Genomic DNA, 22,820 nt, shown 5'->3' with positions numbered 1-22,820 from the left:
TCATAGGAACCAGTAAAGATGAATGTGAATAGTATGGTACCTATAATCAAAAGGTCTTTATTTCTTTTGATTTTGCTTTTCAAATCCTGTTGTGTACAAAATAACAAGCCCACATTAGAGGAGGAATTATCAAAGCAGAGAATTAAGGTGCTTCTGGTGAGGATGATAGCTTACCCTCTGAAGTTAAGCAGTCATCAACTAACTGTTTCTACCATGAGAAAACAGATAAGGCCAGCATGAATTAATTGAAGACCAATCATCATCTAATAATCTCTAGGCTGACTCATCTATCAATTATAATTGGAAACCAGGATCCTGTCATACTTTGAGAAAATTCTGTGGAAAACAGCAGTTGCCTTTTTGGTACTGTTTTTTTTTTTTTTCCCTAATTTAAGTCTGGACCATTATTGAGGTGCTATTAGCTTATGCAGACATGTATACGTCACATTGATGCTAAAACTCTCATAGTACTTCATATCAAATGAGGAAACATTATCACGTCCTAGGCATTAGGTGCAAGGCTAAATTGCAAAATAAGATGTTGTCTTTAATATATTTAAGTTTTAGAGTCAAGGCTGTGAAAAGATATACCAAAATGAGACATCCAACTCTTGGAACTTTCTCTTCTCTTTTATGCTGCCTGACATCTGAAATGGGAATAAGTTGTGTTCAGCATCAAATTGAAATAATGTCATTCTCTTTTGGACCTTGTCTGTTTTGTCTTCCTTCTCTTTCTGAGGGTAGTGCCACTTTTGCTATTTGGTTTTGTGGAAAAGCATTGATTAAAAAGTGTATTCTCCCACCTCTTGCATAGAATGAAGGGGCTCAGGCTCTTTGATTCGCCAAGGCCAGAGTAGCCATATTCTCAAAACTGAATGTAACCACTATGAATTAAGATGTTCTAGAGCCTTAAAACAGAGGGAGTTGTGAGAATTTAGTTCTAAATACATATATCTTCTTTATTAGTAATTATATATTTGTCACATAATAATACTACTCTTGATATATTCAATTTTGTGATTAAAATAAATTTCAACTATGTCGTTTTTAATTGTATATATTAAAATACTTAAAAAACTACACCTGTGCCTAAGACTATTTGTATTGGACATTAGGGGGTTACTTCCCAGTTGAGAGCTCTAACTCCCTTTTTAGAAAATAGATCAGAAAAGTTAAATACAAAAAAGTTATTGCCCATTATATGGTTTCCAATAATTAACAATAAGTATGCATATAATTCATACATTGATATTATCCTATATAAAAGGCTTAATTTAAATATACTACTGCATGGCTAGACTCCATCACTTTTGGAAAAACTTGCCTTTTAAAGATGCTGTTATCTGTACACAATTCTAATCACCTTAAAAAAAAAGTGAAGTAAATGTACCCAAGAACCTGCCTATCTTGACTCCTTCTGACCTCATTCATTCCTGGAGGTGGTGCCATCTCCTGTCATTTGGATAGTAGGCTCAGTGGATTCAGACTAAGGGGCAGCAGTTTATATTCAGTTGCTCTTGGGTTATAATTGTTCAATCCAACATATGATAAGTACAAAAGGTATGACTTACACTATCTACTTGAGTTTTAATTTCTGGAGCTTGTCATTCAGATTCATTTCTAGGCTTCCTTCTCAATGCTAAGGAAAACCAGATTGTGCTTCTACCCAGATAATAAAAATAATCTATAAAGAGAATGTAATCACCCTGAAAGCCAGGAAATAATGACTGTGCACGGTTTTGAGACTGTATCTGTACACTGGAAAGGGAGACTCTTTTTGAAAGACATTTCAAACAGCAATTACTCTGGCTGGAAGTGGTTTTAGTAGATGGGAACTGCCCAGCAGACTTCATGCAAAAATGAATCATCATATAGAGAAGTTCATTCTTAGTCTCCTTTGGCCAATTCAGTGGGAAAAACATCAGCAGCTCAAATTCTGAACATTCTGTCCTATCCAATCATGGTATCTTCAGCCATGGATTGGAGCATATGTGGACAGCTTTGTTCTGGATGCATGGGATCTCTTCAGATTTTGTGGTACTGATTGGTATGATCATAAAGAGAGAATCCCAAATCCACATGTATTTTTTTTCTCTGCATAAAAGTGTTGATGGTATATAGGTGACTGAGTTGCTTTTTTCTCCTGTGCTTTCTATATGTATGAGAAGCAGGACCTCAAATTCAGAACTCTGGACTTTTTCTTCCATTGAATGGAAGATGTTAAGAGATTACATCAGTCAGTAAAGAAAAAATTTCCTGCTGGGAAAAGTTGGCTGTCATGAAATTTTTAGACGGACAAGCTGGAGACTGGAGTTCTTTGTGTGCTGAACACCCATAAATGCAAAAACCAAATTATTTGTGATTTAACTTCTCTGTCCCGATCTCAGGGTTTTAAGCCCATGGATGCCCCTGCATGAACATAGATAAGTATCATTTTTTCTGTATTCTTAGTTCTATGAATGTGTCAGTCTGTTTTGCTATAAAGGTAACATTTAACTTTGGAAACAAACAACAATACTTATGTCTGTTAATATTATTATTTTATTATTTTAGATAATTAAAGAAAGGTGTACCATATTACTCAGGCACATTGACAGTCGTATGTCAAGTTTATTTTGAGTAAGCATCTCACTAAGATGCTTTAGCTAATTTTCATTTTGAAATTTTTCTTCATTTTCCTTCTAAATAGCTGGTTTTACAGTCACCACCACTAGATATACTGTATAAATTTCTTTCTTATAAAAACTTTGCATATTTTATATTTTTATTTTATATTAAATTATTATTATTATTATTATTATTATTTTTACCCGTGAATGCTTTATTAAGTCATACCAAGAAATGATACAATGGCATTTTTTTTATTCAGATACTCCATTTTTATGCAAATTTCTTTGGAAACGTTGTCATTTTTTCCACTTTATTGTAGTTCAATTTCTGTGTGTTATCATTGTGTAAATTGCAAGATTCTTTTTAAATATTATATCTTTAGTTCCACAGGGCTAAATTTTCACCTCATTATGAGATCTATATTTATGATTTATTTATGTAATTATACAGAATAATGAGTTAAATATGTATCTCATTTTAAATCCTACAGTCATGTGTGGCACAATGTTTTATGTACTATAATGGCTAAATAATAACCTAGGTATATAGTGGTGTATATCATCTAGAATTATGTAAGTACCCTGCATTAAGAGCAAAATAACAGAATCATCTTATGGTGCATTTTCCAGAATGCATCTGCATCTTTAAATGAGGCATCATTATACACACCATACATTTTAAAAGTATATAATACATAAATAATACTTTAAAATTTTACTAATACATAAAATTTTACTTGTGAAATTTACCAGAATTCTTTTAATTTTAGTTGTATTCTCAATGCAATTTTTGGAATTACTGCTAATTTCTATGCTATATTCACTGTTAATATCTTTGAATATTACTTTTTTGTTAGTATTTTTCCTCTACTCTCTACCTATAAAAATATCCTTTCCCAAAATATTGAGACCGATATACAGCTAATGAATTCTTAGTTTTATATTTAATTTATAATTTAATAGTGTAATTACTTTTTAACCATAACTCAGACATATTTTTCAAAATGTGTCTAATTTCCAAAAACATTTACAAATTAACAAATTTTCAAAAAGTTTACAAATTTTTTCTTTTTTGGTCCTGGTAATAGAACCCAAGGACTTATGCATGTGAGGCAAGCACTTTACCACATTTCAGCTCAATAATGAATTAATGAATTAATTCATTTATTACCCCAAAGTATTTTCTAGTGCCCTTTTTTTAGTCTCTTCCCCACCACCTTTTGTGAAATAATTTGATCTTATTTAATGATGCAACCAAAACTCTACAGATCAATAAATTATTAAAAGTGGAACCTTTTAATAGTAGTTACATAGTAACTACTATTAAATAGTAGTTACATAGTAACCACAATTTCTATTAAGAAATAGAACATTAATGATGCTACAGAGAAGACCTTCATTTCCTATTGCTTTCAATATACCCTCCAGTCACCCTAGTGGTAACTTCAACTTTTCTATTCCAACTTTTTTTTAAATGTAGTATTCTTTAAAATAATTAATATATACAGGAGTGGGACCATTTATTTATTTAATTATATAAAATTGAGTAAAATATGTATGCATTGTGTAGGAAACACAATCTTACACCAAATATGCTTAAAGCTTTGTTGGTGGAACTAATTGGAGGGTGATTCAGGAGTCAGAATAAAAGAGGGGTAGCTCAAAATGTCAGGGATAGCGCATTAAGAGTTCAGGTATGAGACATTACAAGGGTATAAGGATTTGGTGGGATTGTTTAAAGAAAAAGAAAAAAAAATCGGTATGAGTTACTGGAGAAAATCTGAGGGAGCTTAAATGAAAAAGGTCCAGAAGTGGAGCAACAACAGATTTAAGTTGGATGAGCAGTGCCTGGAGAGGAAGAAATTAGTAGTCTTAAAGAAAAAGAGTGTGACATCTCTGGTAGGGGCAGGAAGCCAGATGTGTTGCATACTTGTTTGATTACACTGTTACACCTTTAAGTTCTAGTTTTTAGGAATTTCTAAATATGAGGCCACTGGGGTAAATATTCTGCTGCCACAATATGTCTTGTTTTCTCTCACTTGGGATGAATGTTTTTCTCATCTAATACACAGTTCACAATTTCTTCTTCCTTCTCAGATCCATTCTTTTACTCACTCACCACTTTTTCTTCTACTCTCTCTAGTTTGCATTTTCTTCCATTGTGTCTAGGTTCAGATCCTTGATTCTCAACTATGCCACATTCCTTATGCTTTACTCTGACATTGTTGTGGTACTGGGCATAGGCTTATGGGAATCTTGGTAACCAGGGCCTTGACTTAGGGAATCTGGAATGTAGAAGGTCATGGCAGATGCAGTCTATTTTCATGATGAAAACTGCAGTGGCAATTACCTGTTTAAACATTCAGAATATTTTGTTGCCCAAGAATAGAACTGATGACTCATTAATGTTTACCTATTTAGGCAGTACCAAATCAATTTTTCCACAAGTCTCTAAATTTTTGCATGGCAAAGAAAAGGATTTGAAAATTCTAATAAATTAGCATGTTTGTAATTTAAATCTTTTTTTCCCCTTCTTTTTCATGTTTTCCTTCCTGATTGGTATGCAATAGTTAATTTGCTTTTGTGTTAACTTGTCTCAGTTGTAGTGATTTATACTATTTTTTTTGAAAATTTATGTGATGGTTGAATGTTTCTTCTTTCATTAAGTGGATTTAGAATTTTTTTTTCCTGTAACATACTTTTTTGGTATGTCTTTTTTTTTCACAAATATAACTCCACTTTTATTCTGTCATATCATTTTTTGCTACATATGTACTTTGCAAGTATTTTCTCCCAGTTTATATTTTAGCTTTGATCACTGAGTGTTCCTCATTCTAAAATATTAAAAAATGCCATTTAGGTTCATAAATCCATGGAAATATACAGGGGAAATTTTTAAAAATTAAGTAAAAGAGCTCACTGATGTAGTTTCTCCTTTACCAGTTTTCAAATAAGTATCATGCATGCTTATTGTAAGAGGATGACCAAGAACAGGCAGAAAGTATGAATAGAGTATTAGTTGGAATAATCCAATGCCCCATCGGATTGAGAGAGTTTGCAGGGTTCCAAGAAAAAACAAATAAGACCGGCACTCTGGACATGGTGCTGTCCTCTGCTCTGCATCTAGAGACAGTGTATAATGTCACATTTTTTACCCATTACACTCACTTTTTTTGCATAATTAACCTGTTTTTGCTACATTCTCCTGGCTCTTTGTTCCCTCTCTTTTTTTCATCCACTGTGCATAAAATATCCTTTTATGTGATTCTTTCAATTATTCTCTGCAAGAATAAACTAACTCAATGAAGCATCTGCATTCTATATTTCTACAGTTCTCAGATTCTATGAAGTTTGAATGTCATAACTTACTGTGACAACACCATGTGCTCTCTCTCACACTCTGTTATCTATATCTATATCTATCCATATGTATATCTATCTATCTAAAATCATTTTAGATTCTAATGGCTACTGGTCTCTTTTCTGTGGTTACAAATGTTTAGATAGATAGATAGATAGATAGATAGATAGATAGATAGATAGATATAGATACAGAGAGTTTGTCTCTCTTTACTCTTTTGAAGGCTGCATCACTACAAAAAGAAGGGAAACATGTAACCACAGAAAAGAGACCAATAGCCATTAGAACCTAAAATGATTCTCTTCCAGAGTTTGTGGAAAGAGTGTGGCTTTGCTAATACTTTGATATTAATCCTCTGTTGTGATAATAAAAACATCCATGTCTATAAAAGAATGACTTTCTATTATTTTAAACTGTTATATTTGTGATTATTTCCTTTGGTAGCAATGAGAATCTAGGGATTTTTTGCAAGTTTAATTGATGATGTGACCAAACAGAATTATGCTAAAGTGATAAGTATCAAATATAAATAGTTGTTGTCAGGTTGTGCATATATTTGCAAATTATAATTGAAAGCTGCCAATCATATTTTCAGAAACAGAAACAGCACCTTGGTAAAGCAAATTCTTCAAATTTTTCAGTATTTAAACTTTTTTCTTTAATTTCTTAACTTCTGCTTACTGTAGATGTGACTTTAGGAAGTATTCTATGTTTTATATAACTTCTCATTACTTATTCTTTATAAAGTATTTTGTTATAAAATACTTTTGAGTATATTTTATATTTTGCAGTGTTCATGTGTAGGGCTGATTCTGACAAACTTTCTGAAAATATTTGTTTTTAGTTTTAAAGATTGGAGGAATTCTTTATTGCTTTTGTCATCTACTTAATTGAGAACAGGAAATTTACTGTTTCATGTTTCTTTCACTTCTTTCTCTGAGTGGATGTATTTGTGTCTATTTAGTTGTCTTTTTTTTGTTGTTTGTTTTGTTTTTTTGTTTGTTTCTGAATTGTAGGTTTGTGAGATGCTCACCAATGTTTTTAATATGGTGAAGTAAGATCTCTTTATCTCTTGCTATATTAATTTTGTTCTTTCCTCAAATGAGTAATGACAGAACTTAAAAAGTAGATATTTTCAAGGTCCTCATAAATGAAGTGTGTAAAAATAGGATACTTTAGAGAAAATGAAAAAGTCAACAAAGCAAATGCACTTGGGCTTCTGATTAATGTGTATTATATGGTTAATTTCTGGCTGAATGTTATCTAAAGTGTGTTTTCATTGTGTAGATACAATTTTGATAGTGAAGACTTAAATTAACAATGGTCAAATAGAACTGTTTTTCATCTCTAATGTGTTTTAGAGTTTTCACCAGGGGTATTAAAGGATCTCTATATTCCTTATTGTGTAGTGTTTAGTGACTTTGGAATTCTTGAATTCACTTTCCTAAAAACTTTAGAAAGCTGAGAGCAAAGTATCTTGTAGAACATAAAAAATCAGTACAAAGAATAGTATATCCTGTTAGTTTTACCGTACAGCCTAAGTTTTATAATATATTAGAAATCTTTATTTTGGTCCCATTGATTGAACCTAGGTACACTTAAGCACTGAGCTGTATCTTGAGCTCCCACACCTTTTTAATATTTTTATTAGAGATAGCATTTTGCTGAATGACTTAAAGCCTTGCTAAGTAACAGAGGCAATATTTGTCCTTGTGATCTTCCTGCCTTATCCTTTCAAGTCACTGGAATTATAGGTGTGTACCACCATGGATAGCATACATTATTAGTCTTATGATTGATTCTTGTTTCTCTTTGTTTTATAATAATCTATGATTTTTTGTACAAAAATTATATGGTGTATTTTGGGATATACAATGTGTACATTAATGTTTATAGTAATTGCACAAAGGGTTCAAGAAAATTAAACAGTCTGTGGTAATGTTTTTAGTTTGTATTTAGTAAACAGATATAATATTGACTCTAATTAAGTTGAAATGATAAGATGGAAATTATAATTTTCATAGCAAACAATAAAAATAAAATATAGTGTCATTGAAATACTAGGAAAGAATAAGCTGAATGGAATAATTATTTATTTAAAATTATTGATGGCCCCACTAGTCCTAATGGTCCCATATAAGAGATAACTCAAATGTTCTCGAATGTTTAAATGAACAATTTGAAGTGCATCCATAAATGACACCTTGCTATGTTCCCAAGCCTGTCATTGAACTTGCAATCCAGCAGTACCAGACACCTTCATTGTACGATTATTGGCATGCAACACAACCCATGGCTTAAGAAATTTTCTTTAATAATTGTCTCCTATTAAATTCTTTGATAAAATGATGTGTTTCATGATCAAGACACTTATAACTGTGTCCTGTGCCTGGTGAATTACCAGTAATTTTTAACTGAGTTGAATGGAAAAAAATGACTACAAAGATCAGTGTATGCAAATGACATCAATAATACAATTCAGGTTCTGTGGTTTAAATAACTGCCTCATAATGGTCCATGTATTAGAGGTCTGTTCCTAAGGTGGTTTTATTTAGTCAAAACATTAGAAGGTAACGCCTATTGGGAATTGTTTAGTTCTTTGTAGAGTGTGTATTTGGAAAAAATTGTTGACACCTTGTGCGATTTTATGCCATGTGTTCCTGCCATAATGTGCTTACTCACTTCAAACGTAAAGCTGTAATACCAGTACCATATCACCAAGAATCTCCAGAATTTTTATTTAAAATACAATTTTTTCTATTTGTTAGTTGATTATCACAAGTACTTTTCATAGCTAAAAACAGAACAAAACAAAAAACTGAAAAATTGTTTAGCTAAATTCATTCGCATATATCTTATGTGTCTTTGAAACTCATTTTTTAAAAGATGTTAATTTAAAGTAGTGTTTTTTAGTTTTACTATACATGGTAATTTTTTCCCAATATTTCTAGGGTTTTCTCCAGGCATATTAAATCCAGGGTTATGGATTATATTATTTTAATGCATTTTTTTTCTTTTTAAAATTAAAGAGCCCTTCAAGTGCCTGTACACTTAAGAGAGAATTGAAAACCACTGGTTTCCAGTTGAAAATGCTTTAAGTCTCTGTGTTTTCCTTCTGTGCTGTGTGGATTTGTCCACTTCACCCTTTTATGTGGGGGTTTATAGTAAACAGATTTGCCATGTTGAAAAAAATAAAAGGTGATTTTATTTATTTTAAGATGATTTTCTTAAATTTTCAGGTATTTACACAAACTGTTTGGTGAGGAAGTATTTTTTCAGTAGATCTGTCTTGTTCTCTTGCTTTCGTATCAAGAAACTGTTTCATAAAAAGAATGTATAGGTTTAGACTAGGTTCAAAATTACAATAGACTATGAATACCAAAAAATAAAAAATAAATAAACTACGTTGAGTATATACTGTATGTTATGCACATTTTTACTGTTATCTCACGGTGAGAAATAAAAATGAATAATTTAGCTTAATTTTCAAAGCATAGTCCAAATTGATTTACCCAAATTATACCCTATTAAAAAAATACTTGAGTGTTCTTGAAAGTATTTGAATAGTAAAAAGTAGTTAAATATATGAAGCTAAAAAATGTGCTTCTATAGCAGAGGTGTAATTTTTTAGTTCATAGAATCCTCAAAAAGTTTTAGTTTTTTTTTGTGTGTGTGTGCTAGGAATTTATCCCAGGGTCTTTTGCATTCAATGCAAGCATTATCAATTGAACTATATTAAGAGCCATAGAAATGTAGCATGATTATATAATCTAAAAAAATCTTTGAGTTTTTGAGACAGACAGTTGTGATTCTGAGTTCAAAACCTGAATAGCCTCTTGCTATCTGTGGTATTGTAAAATTGTATTAATTTACAATGGATATACAAATATTCTCTAAAAGAAAAGAAAAAAAGAGTATACAATGCAAAAATATCTCCAGTTCTATATACTTCACTGTATCCCAGCAAATTGGCAATTCTCTGTTATAGCTCTCCTTATCAAGAGGTTGTATATCTTTGCCAATATGTGAATAAAAAGTATGGCTATTATATTACATTCAGTAGAAGAGGGTAAATATGGAAACCTACTGGTATTTTGCTTAGACCTAAAGTATGTTGAATTTTTCCAGTTTTTATCTTTGTAAACTTCATCATTTTAAGAAGAAGGAAAAGAAGTTCATATTAGGATTATAAAGGAGAAGAGACCATGTGGATGAGAATGAAAAGACCAAAATGGACAGTCATCTCTCTTCCAGGAACAGGGTAACCATGTCAAATAGTGGAGCATACACATGTAAAATTTCTGCTGAAATCAGAATAGCTCAGATAAGTCAATATAATTTTGGCTTACTCAAAAACTGTTCATTTGAATCATGAATTAGTAAGTTTTCTGGTAGTTTGTAATACTTGATAGCTTAAAATACATTTAATAGAAACAGAAAGCCAGAATTCAAAACATAATAATTTCAAATTAACTGCATAGATTTAGGCATGGAAGAAGCACTGAATTTATTTTTCTTGATTTAATGTTAAACGATCTGTAAAATAATTTTGAGTAATGCCAAAATTCATATAGACATGAAAATGTTATTAGTACTTTAACTCACAGCATACTCTACAACAAAAGATAAGCCAGACAACCATAGCTGGATCACTAGGATGAAGGCCCAATGGAAAAATTAAAAAAATATATAATCTTTTTGTTCACAACTAAAAAGTATATACAGACATGAAGATATATAAGGACACTTCCCCCTGGATTTGCATCATCAGTTGTTTGCTCTTTAATATATGAAAAGTTACTATAGCAGTTATAAGTTTGAAAGAATGGCTGGCTTTAGGCAACTCTCATAGCAGCCTTCTGGGTCTAAAAATATTATTTCTTTTTCATTTGGTTTAAAGGAGAAATATTGTTAAGGAAAACATGTTTTCTCAACTCTGATAAGAAAGGAGGGTTTCAGTCATTAAAATTTTTTGCAGTGTAGGAAACCACAGCACTTAATATATACTTTTGATGTCGCAGCCATTTGCCATATGTGGCTAATGAGTTCTTGGAATATGGCTGGTCTACCTTGAGAAGTATTAGAAGTGGAAAGAAGTGTGAGATTTGAAAGTTTAATGAAAAACACATGTAGTTAGCTAACAATTTTCCTTGTTTCTCTATTAGAATAATAAAATTATGAATAATATTGGGTTAAAATATAAATAATTTTCCTAGAAATTATAATCATAATTTTATGTAATAAAATTTTAAATTATTTTATATCTTAAATTATTGTATATTACAAATTATTTGTTGTAACATAAATTATAAGAATTTATAGACATTTATTATTATAATTATTTATTTGTTTTACTTACGACATCTAAAAGCTCAGTTATACATATTTATTATTTTATTTTTTAAACTATGCATGATGCTATAGAAGATTATCTACTTTTTCTAAACTCTAGCTGCATCAAAATTCCTGAACAAGAGATGAGTGCATACCTGTAATGCTGGTGATTCAGAAAACTAACAAAAGTTAATCACAAGCTTAGGGTCAGCCTCAAAGACTTAGTGAGATTTTGGCGAAAAAAAAAAATGAAAAAATGAAAACAACTGGAGATGATCCTCGGTGATGCATCACTGGGTCTATCCCTGGAACCAACCAACCAAACAACCAAACAAGCCTCATATAGCCAGAGTATGAAGGTTTTGAAACCCAAATATGTAAAGTAATTCTCACTATATTATTTGCATTTGTCAATCTATTATTGGCATTATTGTTCTTGGTAATTGATATGACCTTATATTCAACATTAAATATTTATGTCCCATTCTATGGCCAGGTCTTCTAGTACATAAAAGGCTCTGTCTGAGAGGAAATAATTATAGTTCATTATTTTGGGGTACTAAAGCCTTAGTTGAAATAGTTTCACCTGGCACTCAGAGGCAGAGGAGTCTGATGTTGTTATTTTCTCTATTCAGGTAAAAATTATTCAATCAGAAGTGATTGGGGTAATAATTATTGAATCAGAGCAACAACCAAATAATAGAGGGTAGGCTTCAAAATCTGGGAGAAAATTCATCTGTGTCTCAGGCAGATCTCTTGATCCATCTGCAGGTTTTGTGATGCCTGGGTGTGTCTGTCACAAGCATTTTCCCTCTGACTCTCAGGGTATTTTTTAAAAAAATATTTATTTATTTATGTATCTTTAGTTGTAAGTGGATACATTAGTTTGTTTTTATGTGGGGCCGAGGATCGAACCCATTGCCACATGCATGCTATGAAAGCAGTCTACCAGAGCCACCATCACAGGCCCTGGAGTATTTTTAAAAATGATAAGTCTGCAGAAGAAAGGGGTTGAGTAAAAGTAGTCCGAACGAATTGTGAGAACCTAGGCTTTCCTGATGTCACCTTTTTAATCTTTTAACTCTACTATAAATTTGATAAAGCTCAATATACTGCCATCTCTGGCCCTAAGAATGGGGTTGGCTGTGAGGATTCTACTTTTTTGTCCTGTTCTACATTGGTGACCTCTTCCTGGCCTGAAAGTAACTCTGTGTTTTCTTGCCTACACCCCTTCAGAGTGGATGTTATAGACAGCATCAGGACATGAGAATTTTGACTCATGTAAATAATTCATATTAGGGAGGAGCTGTGGTCCAAGGAATTTTCAGTTTCTCTTTCCTTACCAGGTGGCACCCACTTTTTAAAGTGCATTTTCCAAATGTGTGGTAAGCATGATTTTCCTAAATGTCATCTTTTCTCAGCTAATTCACTATATTATGAAGTATGGTTCCTGGAACATTTCAAATAGCACATAGTTTTAATTCATCTTTTCCTTGGTTTTAGATGGAATTTTTAAAAGTGAATGAGTGTGTATGTGCATGTGTATGGTTGTACTTTTACATGAGAGGAACATGGAGTTATAACATGAAACATTTTAAAAAGTATTTGTACCTAATTCTGTGTGTGAAGATGCATGTTCATAGTCTCAGCATTTTAGGAGGCTGAAGCAAGAGGATCAATATATTGAGAATAAAAAATAAAAAGGGAAGGGGGAAGTTGCTCAGTGTGTAGACACTGCTGAGTTTAATCTTTAGTATTAAAATTAAAAACATCTTTGAACCTTTTGTTTATTTGTCTTTCATAAGCATAAATAGCAAGTTTGGGGTCCCCTTAAGAAACTTTAGAGTATGATGTCTCTTAAGTGTCTGCCATGTCTTTGAGTGTCCATGGTGTAAAAATTACATGAAGCTAACCCAAGGTGCCCACAGCTCCCATGTTGAATTACCTAGAGAATACCAACCTGGGTGTAATCCTCTTTTCATACAGACTACCTTGTGGTCAGGGAATGGGGCACCTTGTTTAACTAGATGAATACTCTAGATACTCTAGAGATTATAGAGATATCTTTTATAGGATTCATGTAAACATCAAATATTGGAATATTAATATTATTTTCCCCAAATGTTAGGTTCAGCTCCACAGAAATACATTGCTGCTCAGATACATTGATTTTGTAACTGAAAAGAAAGGCAAATATGATTTTTGACTTCCATTTTCTTACTCACCTAGGGAAGATTTTTTATAATGTGCCAAAATTCGAAAGGAGAATAAACTGTAGCAAGTATTTAGAAAAAAAAATCCTACTGTGTTTGTGCAGATGCCTTCAAGGAAAAACTCACTATATGCTAATTGGAAGACATAATGTAGTGCTTCATGTTTGGGATGGTAACTAAATATTTAAGTAAATTTTATATGGATTGAGCATCTCTCACTTATTCTAATATTTTTATTACATATAAAATGTAATTTGTCACTAATATTTGAAAGGTTTAAAAAAAAGTTTCCAAAGAGAAAAGATAGAGTTAAATTTCAAATCAAATTGTATTCAAACTAAGGTAATTTTTTGAGCCTGTAAAAGAACATCATTGAAGGTTAAGTAAGATCTTATTTGGATCTATGGCTATAATTTTTCTTGCTGTGGAGCTATTTCTAGAATGTCAGGTTAGAAAAATTCAGAGATAGGCAATAAGCAGCTTTTCTTTTTCTAAATCTACATTGCAGTACTTCAAATTCATCAAACATAAGATATGGATGCATCCAAAATCTTAGGCTGTCAAGGTTTTTTTTTTTAATAGAAAAATTAGCAAATAAGTAAGGTGAAAGTAAAATGGACCAAAGGAGGTTAGAAAATTCATAAAATTCTGGGCACATTAGGCCATGCCAGTAATCACAACAACCTGGAGGTTGAGAAAGAAAGATCAAACCTGAAGCTTAGTGTAGCAACTTAGTGAGATACTGTCTCAAAAAATAAAAAAATAAATAAAAAAATAAAATGCGTAGATTATATCTTAGTTGTAGAATGCCCCCTTACCAAAAAATAAATCAAAATTCCAGATGAAGATTCCTTTACCCTGAAGCCAACAAATACTTAGGAGTTTTAAGAAAATTGTGTGTATTTGTTTGGGGCTGACATGAGATGGCTTAATATTCTAAGGGTTTCACGTAAAGGAGAGACTTAAGTTTCACTTTTTTTTTAAACAAATATTTTGTTGTTACCCCTGAATATAAAAGTGTTCAATTAATTTTTTTTATGGACAACAATTTTAATATTCTGATTGAGTTTCTAAACCATCATATTTTAAATAGTGAGGATCTTCTAAATCAAATTGGGAAGGGAGTTCTTCTGTAGTAGAACAGAAAAATTGGAGGTAATATTTTCAACCAGTTATTTCTTAAAATGGACTATAAGGTGTCTCATTTTCCTCTGTCATTTTTTATATTCTATGCAAGGTTTCAATTGTCAACTTCCCTATTTATATAATTTATAAGAAGCGGGTATACATAAGTGTGTTCTTTTTTATCAGAATAAGTCACTTGTTTGTGTAGATGTAGACACCCCTAATTTATAGGAAATGAATCATAAATATAAATATTATTCTATTCTGGGACTTGAAACTGGCACTTCATTTAGGAAAATTTTATAGGCATAACACCAGCCTTGTGGGATATGTACTAGATGTTATCAGAATTGAATTATGAGACTATTAATTGTTGAAATATTGGTTGTTGTTCACACATTTGGTATTAAAAGTGGTTGCAGAGTCAGGAGTCGTGGCACACACCTGTAATCACAGTGATGTGGAAAAATGAGATAGGAAGAAAGTAAATTTGAGTCCAATCTCAGTAATAGAGACCCTAAGCAACTTTGTAAGCCCATTTATCACAATTAAAAAAAAAATAAAATCTTCTTGAAATGCATTTCAGGGGTAGAGAGCTCCTGGGTTAAATCTCTAATTAAAAAAAAATAATGATGTTTCAGAAGAAAGACATCACACAGAATGTTAAACTAACTTCATGTATGTGTTGGTTCACTAGTGATAAGTGAGACTCTGGAAAAAGATGTATTTCTATGTAGTCAGGGAGGCATTTAGGGTGCCAGCACCTTTCAGAATTTTTGTTCTTAACTGCTTAGTATTCTCTCACTTTCTACTTTGAAATGAGCCAGGTGAGGATACAGTTTCACAGTGAGAGTGGTTTTACAAATCTGGGAATGTTAAACCTGATGTGTCAGTTTCCTTATGAACTGAGAGATTAACAGTCTATTTACTTAATGTGTTTTTTTTAATTATTATTTTTTGTTATATAACTTTCTTCCATGTAGTTCAAGTTGACCCAAGTACCTAAGTGTTTTGTAATAGTTTGATAGTTAAAAATTTTATTGTTTTAGAAGTGAGTTGTGATATTGTGGTCTGCAGAAGTAAAAATATTTTTTTTAAATATAGTATAGATTTATGGTATGTTTAAATAATGAGAAGATAGACAACTTTGGAGAAAACCATTCAAATAAATATGTGGACTGTTGAAAGTTTTGGTGTGTCTTTAATGATCTCTTATGTCTTCAACACGCTAAGGTGACCACTGTTGTATAAGTATAGTTATTACTTATATTTTTTCTATGTATGTCTCAAGTATCATTGCTTTGTTTGTTGTGCTTCTTTTGAATATTCAATAACTAGCTGCAACTATTATTTATCTTTTGGAATTATGTTGGATTTCCTCCACTTTTTTGCTTCAGTGTTTTGCTTCTCATGCGCTGCTCCCTGGGTTTCATTATACCAAATTTATCCACCAATTTTACTGCTTATAACAAATTATTGGCACTGGGGTTATAGCACAGTTGGTAGAGTGCTTCCCTTTCATGCACAAGGCCCTGGGTTCAATCCCCAGCACCATAAAAGAAGTATCTTATTGAACGGTTGACATCACTACCATATGTGAAAACCATCTCTTTTAACTCATTAAAATTTTTGTGAAGTTAAATATTTTGTCATGAATCATATGGTTTATGTGATGTGTATTTATTCATTTTTACTTCAGGAACCATTGACATTAAGGGATGTGGTCATTGATTTTTCAGAAGAGGAATGGAAATGCCTGGACCCTTCTCAGCAGACTTTATATGGAGATGTGATGTTAGAGATCTGTAGACACCTACTCTTTATTGGTGAGCCTAAATTTTATTCAGAACTTCTAATTCAAAACCAATATTTAATTTTTTAACTGTATAGTGTATCTTATGCCAGCTTCTATTTTGCATGAAAACGTTTTAGTTTCTTGTTTTTTAGGACAAAGATTGGGCATTTGTTTTTGTAGAAAAGAAAGTGTTAAATATTTTTCTTTATCTTTAACATCATTTCTAATTAGTGCTCACAATGTAGAGAATAAAAATGGTTTCAAAGTATTTTAGTGTTTTTGTCTGAAAAAATGATTTGGAAAATAATTGTGTAGAATCTTAAGGGTGTTTTCTCTTTATTTTTTTCTATGGAGGAAAATATTAAAAAGCCTTCTGTAGTTATCAAGAAAATAACAAAATGTGACATACTCCATTTTCCATCAAAAACATCTTGCTCTCTGTAAGTTATCCTTGGTCACCTTTCTTTCCCCCAAAGAAATAACCTTGAAATTTTAAGAGAAAGTTGACAGCAGACATATATCAAAGTGGGTAGAAATCAATGAAGCAAAGAGTACAGATAAGAGGTTCAAATGTGAAAGAGGAATTCACTTTTAAAAATGTTAATTGATAATCTAAAATCTGACACAAAAATTAATTTTTTCAAGCCTAGGTTTATTTCTGTTGCAATAATTAAAGAGCATTGCATGCTCTGTGTTTATCATGCATATGAATTATTTAAGCTCCTTTTTGTTCTCCAGTGATCTCCCTACATTCAAATACACAAAGCATTGTTAAAAAAAAAAAAAGACAGAGTCAAGAGGCAGGAAAGGTGGGATAATGGCAAGAAGGCCAAACTGCCTCATATCAATAGGTTAATTTAGTTCATTGGCATCACTACTACATATTGTTCATTTTATTACTAGGCAGGTTACCAACTTAGCAACATTATGCACCTTATTCCTCAGTTATATACTAAGTTGTAATGTGCAATGTTAGGAGTTTTGTGTAGCTCTCAAGAAAGTCCATTGTATAAACCCACTGTTATGTAGACAGTTTTAGGCTCAGTGAAACATTGTGCTTATTTATATAGAGAGTTCTTTTATTCCCAGGAGCTGTGTGCCAGAGATCATATTTGAGGCTGATAACACTCTGGTGAAGAGCATTTTCACGCAGGGAATTGACATAGCAGCTTGACATTGCACATGTATTTTATTATTATTTTTCTGCCATGTAATAAATAGCAGTATTTCATAATACCTGCTCCTAATGGTTATGTAAGTATAGCTGATCAATGTGGTTTAAAGAAGAATTTTCAGGACTGGGGCTGTAGTTTAGTGGCAGTGGGCTTTCCTCACATGTGTGTGGTACTGTGTTTGATCCTTAGGACTACATAAAAATAAACAGATATAATAAATGCATTCTGTCAACCTATCACTACAAAAAAATTAAAAAGAAATATTTCTTTTGTAATACAATTATCCAGAATTTTGTGGGTTTCATTTTTCTAATTGTTTTGGTTTTTTTTTTTTTTTTTTTTTTTTGAGTTTCACTCTATAGAGAACTTCATTGTTGTTCATTAGGTTTTCTCACATCCGTGATATTGTTTTTATTTCTATATCTATATGTTATAATTGAACAGAAATTATGATGATTTGTCACTTTAGGAAAACATTAGTTGAAGTTAAACTGCACGTGAACTGCGTTCCAATTTTCAATCAAGTTTTCTATGATTTTTTTACATGTATAAATATTAACCCTTTTTATATGATTTTATATAGTACATTGTTTATACTCAGTTCTTGTGCTTAATCATATAATGTATTTTAGTTTATATATTTATACACACACACACACACACACACAGTGGATTGAACTCTTATAATACTGAGCTACATCATCATGCCCTTTTGACTTTTAGTTTATAATAGACTCTTGTTAAGTGGCTGAAGCTGAAATTCTATTTCCATGCCTCAGCCTTTCTTCCAAGTTGCTAGAATTAATGGCATATTCATTATCTCTCTATATATGAATCTGTTCTTTTGTCTAGGAGTAAGACTTTAGTATTTTAAAGGTACCATAAAGATGTTTCCAATTCTGTTTATCTTTTATGTATTTGTCAATTTTTTAATTTTGATAAAAACTGTACACTGTATAACTTTTCTGAACTTAGTGTCTTACATATTTTGAATTTACTGCTCAGCAGTATTCATATAAATTGTTTTGTAAGATTTTTTTTTCTAGAATGTGTGTGTCACATAAAAAGTATGTTTATTTTTCCTCCAAACAAGTGATCCTTTGTCTCACCTTTTCATCCCTGATGCCATTCTTTTTGGTTTCTATATTTGGCTACAGTAGATCTCTCTCATACATAGAGTTACCTGGTATTTTTTTAATTGGTATTACTATTTCACTTAATATACTATCTTAAAAGTTGATCATTATAAATATTATACAATTTTTTATCTTTGTAAAATTTTTAAAGTTTTCATATTTCATTCCAAATCGCCTACATGTAGTCATGTGAAATGTAATTTGATTGGTTTGCCACATTGGTCTCTATTGAATGTTGTTTTAATGAGAGTAGATCTGTAAATATATTTTGATTTGACCATCAAGTTGAGGGCTAATTGATGTGATATTAGTTTTATTACTCATGTCTTCCTCATTTAACCTCAAGTTAAAATGCTCTATTGAATATGGTAACTTTTATTGTATTTATATAGGGAAGCATTTTTTTATTTTAATATGTGTAGTTATGTATGTATACAGAATATTCCATAGAATTGTTCAAATAACTTATTTTGTACATGCAAAAATAATATTGATTTTTTGATTTGTATTACATGGACTTCATAGATTACTTTGGGTGCTTTAGGCTTTTTTTCTGTATCAGAGGTGTTTACCCTCTGAGCCACATCTACACCCCTTTTTTGGGAAGGGTACTGGGGATTGACCTTAGGGGCACTTGCCCACTGAGCTACATCCCAAGCCCCATTTTGTATTTTATTTAGAAACATGGTCTCCTTCAGTTGCTTACCACCTTGTTTTGACGAGGCTGGATTTGAGCTCACAATCCTGCTGTCTCAGACTCCCAAGCTTCTTGAATTAAAAGTGTGTGTTATCATGCCTGGCTGGCAGCTGTTTTATATATAATTTTGTTTCAATGTCTAGATAAGTTGCTTAGGGCCTTGCTTAATTGCTGAATTTTGTTTTAAACTCATATTCATAAATTTTAAATATCACTTTTGCTTTTGATTCCTGTCTTATTATGTTATGTTAGAATGCAACTTCAATATTGTAATATCTGTTAACATTTGTTTTGTGCGTTTAACCTGATTTCTTTGGAATGATATTCCAGAGACTACAGAGAATATTGCCTCTGTAAACCAAAATGGTTTTTAATGTTATTTGAAGGTTTTTTTTTTTATTCCTCGGGTAATAATGCAATTCTATTTTTTATTCTTTGCATTAATTGGGGATTGATGTCTCCTATTATTACGTTTTTGATTTCTATGATGTTGAATTTTGTCTTTTCTTTCTGTAGATGAAAATCATTATTTGAGTTATATATATATATATATATATATATTCCATATGATTGTATTCTAAGGATTTGGCATATTTATTTTTATATAATATTCTACTTTTTCTCTTATTTATATAAATATTATCAACAATTTTGAAAGTAATATTTGTTTTATCCTTTTGTTTTTAATCTTCTTGTGACCTTATATCTAAAAAGAATTTTTGTAGATTTAAATCTGACATAGTTAACATATTTTTAAGTTTAATCTTGTTGGTCATATTGTGTTTTGATTAGTTTTTTTTTCCAAATTGTTTATTGATATTGAAATTAGTGATGAGGAAAAACTTCTATAGTTTTCAAGTTTTGTTGATTTCTTATATTTTTTTCTACTATTAAAATATGCCTTAATGCATAGCTTATACGTTTTTATGCTGTTAATTTACTTTTTTCTATTTTTTTATCCTTGATGTTTATTTTGTCATTACTTTGTAATTATTTAAGTGCCTAAAAACAGAATAAATTGGAAATTACATTCTTATATTCTTAAATGAATATACAACCAGTGTAACTCCACATAATTTATCACCAAAAGAATAGATTGTTTTAATTTGTGAATGTATAATATATGAAGATACATTCTACTGTCATGTATAACTAAAGGAAAATTAAAGAAAAAAATAAAGTACTTAGTTTGCACTACATTTTAATCTGAATTTATTGATTTTCTAAAACAATCAATTTTTTTACATGTGTTGCCATGAGTTTTTATTGATGTCACACCTGCTTTTCTAATTTATACTAATTAGCAAATATTTATCATAATTTTTATGCTTTAGTTTTCCACATTCTATTGTAGAATGAAATGTTTTGCATACAACAACGAAAGTATAATAAAATATGTATTTGTATATATTTTTCTTTTCCACAAGTGCTTTCAAATTTTATATGATTTCTGTTGCGCAGAATATTTTTATTCCGCTGATTATTTCTCTTACAGTTGGTGAAGAAGTAAAGCTGTTTTTGAATATTTTCATATCTTTAAAGATGTATTTTTCTTAAATTTAAAAAAAAATGGTATTGGTAGATAAAGTATTGTAGGTTCATATTTTCTTTTTCTTTCAACATACATACTTGTATATCCCAATTCCTTTCTGGACATCTTCTGCAAAGAAATCAACTGTTAATCATAAAAGAATATCTTTGTAAATAAAATTTCTTTTTATATCTTTTGATATCAATTATTTTTTGAAGAGTTTTAAAAGTTGCTTATAAATTTTTATTTATTTATTTATTTATTTATTTATTTATTTATTTATTTATTTATTTATTTATAATTCAACTCAGAGGCACTCAACCATTGAGTTACAACACCATCAGTATTGTGTATTTCACTTAGAGACAGGTTCTCACTGAGGTGCTTAGTGCCTCATCATTGCTGAGTCTTTGAACTCCTGATCCTCCTGTCTCAGCCTCTCGAGATGGTGGGGTTAAAGTTATGCACGATTGTGTCCAACACTACCTGTACTTTTTCTGTTCCTATTTTTCTAAATTTCTTTTCAATTTTTTACATTTTTATTTAGTTTAATAAATATCTTTGAAGAGGTTATTGGGCATTGCTTAGATAATTAACAACATCAATTTTCAAACTCTCAACTTTTGGTTTGCTTGAGTAGATTATACCCTTTATTGTGTGAGCTATTATTTTCATTGAGATTTTTCTATTTAAAATATGTTAAACTAAATTATCATAGTCATTTTGGAAAATATTTGGAAGTTACAATGTAAACAAAAACAGGTCATGTGCAATGATATATAAATGTAATTCCATATAATTGGGAATCTACGGCAGTGGAATGCCAGGTTGAAATAAATTTCAGCATTGTTGTAATAAACTGTATCAAAAAAAGTATAAACATTGAAAGGTCTATGGATGTAGTTTAGTGATAGAATATCACCGTGTTTAATCCTAAAAAATATTTCCCAAAAAGATAAAAAGAAAAAAAAAACTAAATAAGAGATTTATTTTCTGCAACATTTGAGTCACAGGTGGAGTTCAAATATGTTGAAGTAAAGGGCTGTGATTGTGATATCAGTCAGTTTGAATGTTGTCCTCATCTGTGGTGCTACAAATTCTTTAAAGATGATTTTCAAAGTTCTCTCAGCTTTTGTCAGCATATTATAGTAAATTCTATATATTTCTTGAGTAATAATTGCTTTAAATTATCCTGTTCTGGGGCTATTCCCCTCCCCCACCTTGATAAGTTTTAATATATTTCCAGAGTCTATTCCCAATAGTGTTATAAGTGGAATAACTTGCTATTTTAATTTATTTCAGGTATGACTTCTAATCCAAACCAAGAATTTTCAGAAGAAGAAGAAATAAAATATTTTGTGCAAAACTTGATAAAGAGCAGGTATGGATACCAAGAGAGTTATATACTTAATTTTGAACAAGAAATATAAATTAAAAGAGAGGAAAGTTCAGAAAATTTTTAGTAAAGAGAAAAAAATAATGAAAATTATTTATACACAAAATTACAAATTAATCAAGTTACATTATTACCAACATCTCAGAAGACTGACTCCTCAACTTGTGGCAGCCACTTTTTGTTTGGTTCAAATTTTTAAGTATATTATTGTAATTTTAAAATATTTTGTATAAAACCACTACAATGCACAGTATTTTCAAATGCAAAAACATGTATCAACCTACAAATACATTCAATGTTTACAGGCCATTATAAAGATGAGTTTTTAAAATACCTTCAGGAAAATAAAGACTCAACCAGTTTTGGAAGCTTCAGAAATAAAACTAGAATAGAAATGGGCATTTTAGTGAAAAAAATCTAAACAGTAATAAAATACTTATTAATCAGT

General features: G+C 30.8%; 1 protein-coding gene across 1 annotated transcript in view; it reads left to right on the top strand.

Moving 5' to 3' along the window:
- Positions 1 to 22,820, top strand: part of LOC144369081 (uncharacterized) — a 71,502-nt gene that overhangs the window by 44,242 nt on the left and 4,440 nt on the right. Inside the window, exons 3-4 of the mRNA XM_078028137.1 lie at positions 16,342 to 16,468; positions 22,279 to 22,357. Coding sequence (XP_077884263.1) covers positions 16,342 to 16,468; positions 22,279 to 22,357 — 206 coding nt within the window. The remainder of the gene's footprint in view (positions 1 to 16,341; positions 16,469 to 22,278; positions 22,358 to 22,820) is intronic.

This window comes from Ictidomys tridecemlineatus, chromosome 12, assembly GCF_052094955.1.
Source record: "Ictidomys tridecemlineatus isolate mIctTri1 chromosome 12, mIctTri1.hap1, whole genome shotgun sequence".
NCBI lineage: Eukaryota > Metazoa > Chordata > Mammalia > Rodentia > Sciuridae > Ictidomys > Ictidomys tridecemlineatus.
This window is presented reverse-complemented; position numbering and strand designations above follow the sequence as displayed.